A 5501-nucleotide genomic window follows, 5' to 3' on the forward strand; every position below is an offset into this window, starting at 1 on the left:
TTTGTCCACGAAAGGCCAAGTGGACGGAGACAAAATATTTGTGTGAGATGAGAGATCAGGGAAGAAAAGAATTGATTCGAAAGAGTCCTGGACAAAAATGTGTGGCTTGTACAACAAGCCGTTAATACTGCAGGAGAGTTACTACATGTTCGTGCATGGCCTCTCGGGTAATCGACGTGTCTCCTTGCCTTAATGCGCTCCATTGTTTATGATCGCTGAACTACAATGTCTCGCCTGCAGTTTTTTGTTTACTCCATTAACTATTCCTTTTCTTGTATATCCTTTTATTTCCTTTGTCCGTTTAGTCGCATCACCAGCTGAGAACATAAACATGAAAATCAGCAGAATGTTCTATGAAAAGCAGGATCTTGCACACAGCTGAACACATTCTCCAGTTCAGCATTTACCCCCGAAATTATTGATGTTCTGTTGAGTGCTTTTAGCCGTCTGAATGGTGGTTTAAAATGTTTGTGATTTAAGTTTGTTAGATTTTAGCTCTGTTTTCGTTGTTAATGCGGAAGTCTGTAGACCAAGTCTGTTTCTGTTAGCTCGAAATCAATGACCAAATGTTATGAACTAACGTGCATTCTTTATGTTTGTTGTCTAACAGGAGGAGGACGATGATATCTTGCAGTGGATCATTGAGCAGAATGTGCACCCGGCCCGCCAGAACGCCCTGGGCCTGCAGCCGATCCACGCGGCGGCTCTGCACTGCAAGCCGGACGCCGTCATCCAGCTGTGCCACGCCGGGGTGGACGCCAACGCTCCCACAGACGGCAACGTGTCCCCCAGCCTGCAGCAGCTGGTGTCCTTCCACACAGACGACCCCTACATCATGGGGGTGGCGGGCTCATCGCCGCTCCACCTGGCCTTCTACACCAGGCAGGCCATCAGCCAGCGTCTGGTGGCCGCCCTCCTCGCCACCGGGGCCGACCTCACGCGCGTCAACTGCCGCGGCTCCACCCCCATCTCCGTCCTGTTCGACTGGCAGAGCTTCTACTGCGCCACGCACCCCATGCACGACAGCAGCCACGAGGTGTGGCGCCACACCCTGCACGCCGTGGTGGCCAAGCTGGGCCTGATGACTCTCACGCTGGGGGCCCGCCAGGCCGTCAGCCCCTCGCGCTGGGCCATGGTCACCGACATGCTGCACCAGGACAAGGTCAACATGAACTTCGTGCCCTCCCTCAAGACCTACTGCTGGCTCAACATCCGCAAGACGCTGGGCGGCCAGCACTTCAGGGCCAAGGTTGCCTCGCTGCCTGTGCCGGGCAAGGTGCAGCACTTCCTCACCGTCTTGTAACGTGCTCATGGTCCTCGTCGTGTCGATAGCGATGATAATAATGACGCAACACATTGCACAACAGCGGCTGACGGTGCACGCGCTCATCGGCAACAACCCGTGGCCATACACATCAGCAATGACAAGCCGACACACTCAACCTTCAGCGGCTGTGCCGGGTGCAATGTGCAGTAGGTCGTTGCGAGGTTGTCGTACGACGTTCGTGTTTATTGGCTCACAGCGATACGATGACAATGAAGTTAAAAAGTGCAACCAAAAAACCGTTCTCCGTCCTGTAACTCTTTTGACGCACGTGCTCTGTAGCCGCTGCACGTGGTCGTGTGGTCGAACCTGACGATCTATGGTGTGCACGGTGTGTGCACGCAGAAGCGTAATGCCCTGCCTCGCACACACAACCGTCGCGTGTTGGACAACACCGTGTGACACTTCTTCTGCTCGTCCTCTGACGACTCCGTTCGCAGCTCCACCTTCTTGTTCACTGGTTGCTATACGGTGGCGACAAAAAATATGCGTTGCGTGTTGAGAGAATGACAACGCTCCTTTGTCATACACGGGCCTCTACTGCACATGCAACTTCTACAATGCAGGGTCACAGTATGGACGAACGCTGCACCGTGACCATTTCAGCTGAGGTAGCATTGGTAAAATCGGCCCAGTGCTCCTTAGCTGAACACAATGCCTGCATGTCTGTCTCTGAATTATTACTCTAAGCAGCGCTATATACCCTGTTCAAGTCAACTGAGTGTTTAAGCAGCGTTCGTCTTTGTACTGAGTGACGAAAACATTGAAGTTGCACCCTCCCGCCCCCACTGAACCCCCACCCCCGACTTGCAGCAAGATGTTGATGAAGTAGATTATTCCTGTGACTTGACTTAAACTAGGTTCTTGTCGTGTATGGGAATTGCCGAGAACCTCTCGTGTAGAGTTTAGTTTTAGCGACCCTGCGTTTCGTAAATCTTCTGATATTTCCCCCACGCCATCATACGGATTATCTACATGCAAAAAATCAAACTTTCAATGCACTTTTTTACAATTATAGATTGGTACATTTTGCTTAAATACTTAAAACGCTTCTCCACATTTCACCATCATCGCTTATCATCGTCATCATCAAAATCACAATTCCTTTCATCCTAGCCTACTTTTCCGGTGGTCCAAAACACGATTCATGAATCAGTCGCTATTGTAAATCTTCAATAGGTTTACATCCCAGAAATTTGTGACAGAAAGTACAAAAATGTCCGAAAATGCTTCTCTCTCTCTCTCTCTCTCTCTCTCTCTCTCCAAACTCAGTTTTATAAAGGACATTTTATTTTTTGTTCGTATCTGTCAGCTATCTTCGTCTCATCGACCCCTAGAGAATCCCTATCTTTGATTTTAATCCTGCGAAGTCCGTGCGCTTTAGCACCACGAAGATGAAGCAATTTCATCCGCCTGGCATTTCTTGCCAAAGTTCATAAATCATGCATGCTCACAAACCTGGACTTTTTGTTCGCCTTTCAGCCTGTTTTCAACAAACGCATATTTCTCCCTTTTTTGATCCTTTAAAGTTTTTACTTCTCCCTATCACTCCCTTCTCTCTGTACCTTTTTTATTGCAGAAGAAGAGAGAAAATCAAACTGTCACTTTCCCTACTGTGCCGTTAATTACGCAATTTAAAAGGAATCGATTTCGGGTTGGGGCACTTGCGTGCATGTTCCTTTCATTTTTCCTTCCGCCGAGGCCTTTGCAATATCACCCTGTTTCATCTCTCGACTTTTTCCCCTCCCGTCTTTTTCCCCTCCCGTCTTTTTCCCCTCCCGTCTTGAGTTCTTTTTCAAACCTCGTCTTTTGTGCTTTATTTATTCGTGTTGTGTGTGTGTGTGTGTGTGTGTGTGTGTGTGTGTGTGTTTTTTAATTTTTTTTACTGTATTCTTCTTTTTCATTTTTCATTCTTCTTCCTTTTTTTAAATTTTTTCACTCTGTGGTTGACATTTGGAGCGTTTCATCCTGACACTATGCAAATTCTCTCAATCGACGAGTTTCGTTTTTTTGGGGTTTTTTTGCTCGGGGAAAAGGATATGGTGCACGATATCTAATTATTGATTTTAAACTATGGGGAATTTAACCTTAGGAAGATCTGGACATGGACAGAAAGGGGGGGGGGGGGGGGGGCGTGAGGAGGGATTGAGCGTCGGGAACGTCTGGATTTAGTGCCCTTTATGAACGAGAAATTGAGAATTACAACAGCAGATGATTATTAGATTATATTGTGTATCCTTTCCCACTGGCATTTTCATTATATAATTCATTATTTTCTTGCATTCAACTTTTTTGACAATGACAATGAAATCATTCACCCTAAACAGTCTCTTTACGTCCATTGATGAAAGTTGAGGTGTCATGATCTGTCCTCCTATCACGATCTTACGCAAAATTATTTATATTTTGTATAGTTTGCCTTTTTGTGTTTAAATTATCATTATAATTGTAGAGGACAATTTATTTCTTCTTGGTGCTGTTAAATGTCTTCATTCTTCAAAACCACCGCAGAGCTAAGACGCCAACGGTGTGTCTTTGAGTTTTGCTTTGTAGAGTCACTGCGCACTATAGACAGTGTTTGGAATAAAACTGCGTTTTTTGTTGGTGGGTTGTTGTTGGTTTTTTTTTTTTTTTTTTTGGGGGGGGGGGGGGGGGCCGGGGTGACCTATGAGTATGTGTATATTCGTGGTTGATTGGTACACACGATAACTGAAGAAGGTGTTCACCAGGTTTTCCTGTTTTATACTTGTTGACGACAGTTTGTCCATGTGTGATATTCATACATTCACGCCACGTGTTTCTGTGTACATAGATAACGAATCTCGCTCATGTGGGTGTACGTTCCCAGAGGTGTGAATTATACTTGCTGTTCGAACAGAATTGAAATGCCTGTGTATATTTGGATACTGACTTTTGAGTGTACATACATTATCACCCAGTACCAACTGAGCTGAAAAACAAATGTTATGCTACGGAGTTCTTTTGTTGTGCTAATGAAAGGTGTTCTTGCGTATTGTGAAGTTTATCGGGAAAATTTTAAGCTGTTCATTATGACTATGATTATGCACCCGCGTCTGTGATAATTATGCATTTCCCTGTAAGCCATGGTGTTTTCTTTTTACTGCTTTCTGTGCGTATATCCTCTTATTTAAATTCTTGATATGGAATCGATTATAATCCTCCAAACAAATCCACGATGACAGCGGCGATTTTATGTCACATGCAATTGTTTCCTCATCTAACCCATTGCGATGAGTTTATGCGATGTATTGCATATTTAAGCATGCTGAGAAAAGAAGAAATCAAGAAAGCAGCGAAGAAGTAAAAGAAGGGGGGGGGGGGGGGGGTAGAAAAACTACAGATTGTGCGTATGTGTTGCGACAGGTCACATAGTTCTTCGTCCTTTTTTTTTTCGATGAATATCATTCATTTTAACGTGAGTTTCTTATCTCGTTTGATGTCTTATTTCTGCCAGCGTCTGTAAAGCGCGATTTCTTTATCGTTCTGATTGAGCTGAACTGCTTGAAAATCACTGAAGACCAACTTTGACACTTATTTTATCTCCGGTACCTTCAATTAATAGAACAACAGAAAACTAATTAAATTTAAAGGCACAGTAAGATCACAGAGCTCCCCGAGCGTCTACATACAGTACAAGCATACTTCCATTTGAACGCTCACCGAACGGGAAAATCCTGGCTGCTTTCTGTCGAGCGTGAGAAATTTTCAAAGAATTTATTTTCGTGGACTTGCTCCTCTACAACAATGGCGCCTCGTTTCGGTGCTGGACGGCTGTTATGAATATTCAATACCGGAAATCACGCCCGGACAGTAAGCCTCCCGTGAACCATCACAGATACTGTCAGGCTTTTACACACAGTACAAACACCCTTCCATTTGAACGCTCACCAAACGGGAAATCCTAGGTGCCCTACGTAAAGAGCGAGCAATTTTTAAAGAATTAATTTTGCAGATTGTCTCGGAACACTTTTTGGACCCATCCTGAACTCAGGTCAAACATGAGTTACTTCCCTTCGGGTCTCATTCTATCGATGTAAAATGGCGATAGCCGTGGATCGATGATTATCAAAATGTTTTTGGACCGTGGTGCGTTTTTGCGCTAGACCTAACTTTTAAAATCTAAGTAATAAATTGACAGCTTGTTACACAAACATTC

General features: G+C 44.9%; 1 protein-coding gene across 1 annotated transcript; it reads left to right on the forward strand.

Moving 5' to 3' along the window:
- Positions 1-609: 609 nt before the first annotated feature.
- On the forward strand, positions 610-3448 carry LOC138954890 (uncharacterized; the record flags this gene model as incomplete). Its single annotated transcript, XM_070326644.1, is given in 1 exon segment — positions 610-3448. A coding segment is annotated over 1 exon segment (694 nt), but the record flags the coding sequence as incomplete, so codon positions are not given.
- Positions 3449-5501: the final 2053 nt, after the last annotated feature.

The sequence above is a fragment of the Littorina saxatilis genome, unplaced genomic scaffold (genome assembly GCF_037325665.1).
Source record: "Littorina saxatilis isolate snail1 unplaced genomic scaffold, US_GU_Lsax_2.0 scaffold_2054, whole genome shotgun sequence".
NCBI lineage: Eukaryota > Metazoa > Mollusca > Gastropoda > Littorinimorpha > Littorinidae > Littorina > Littorina saxatilis.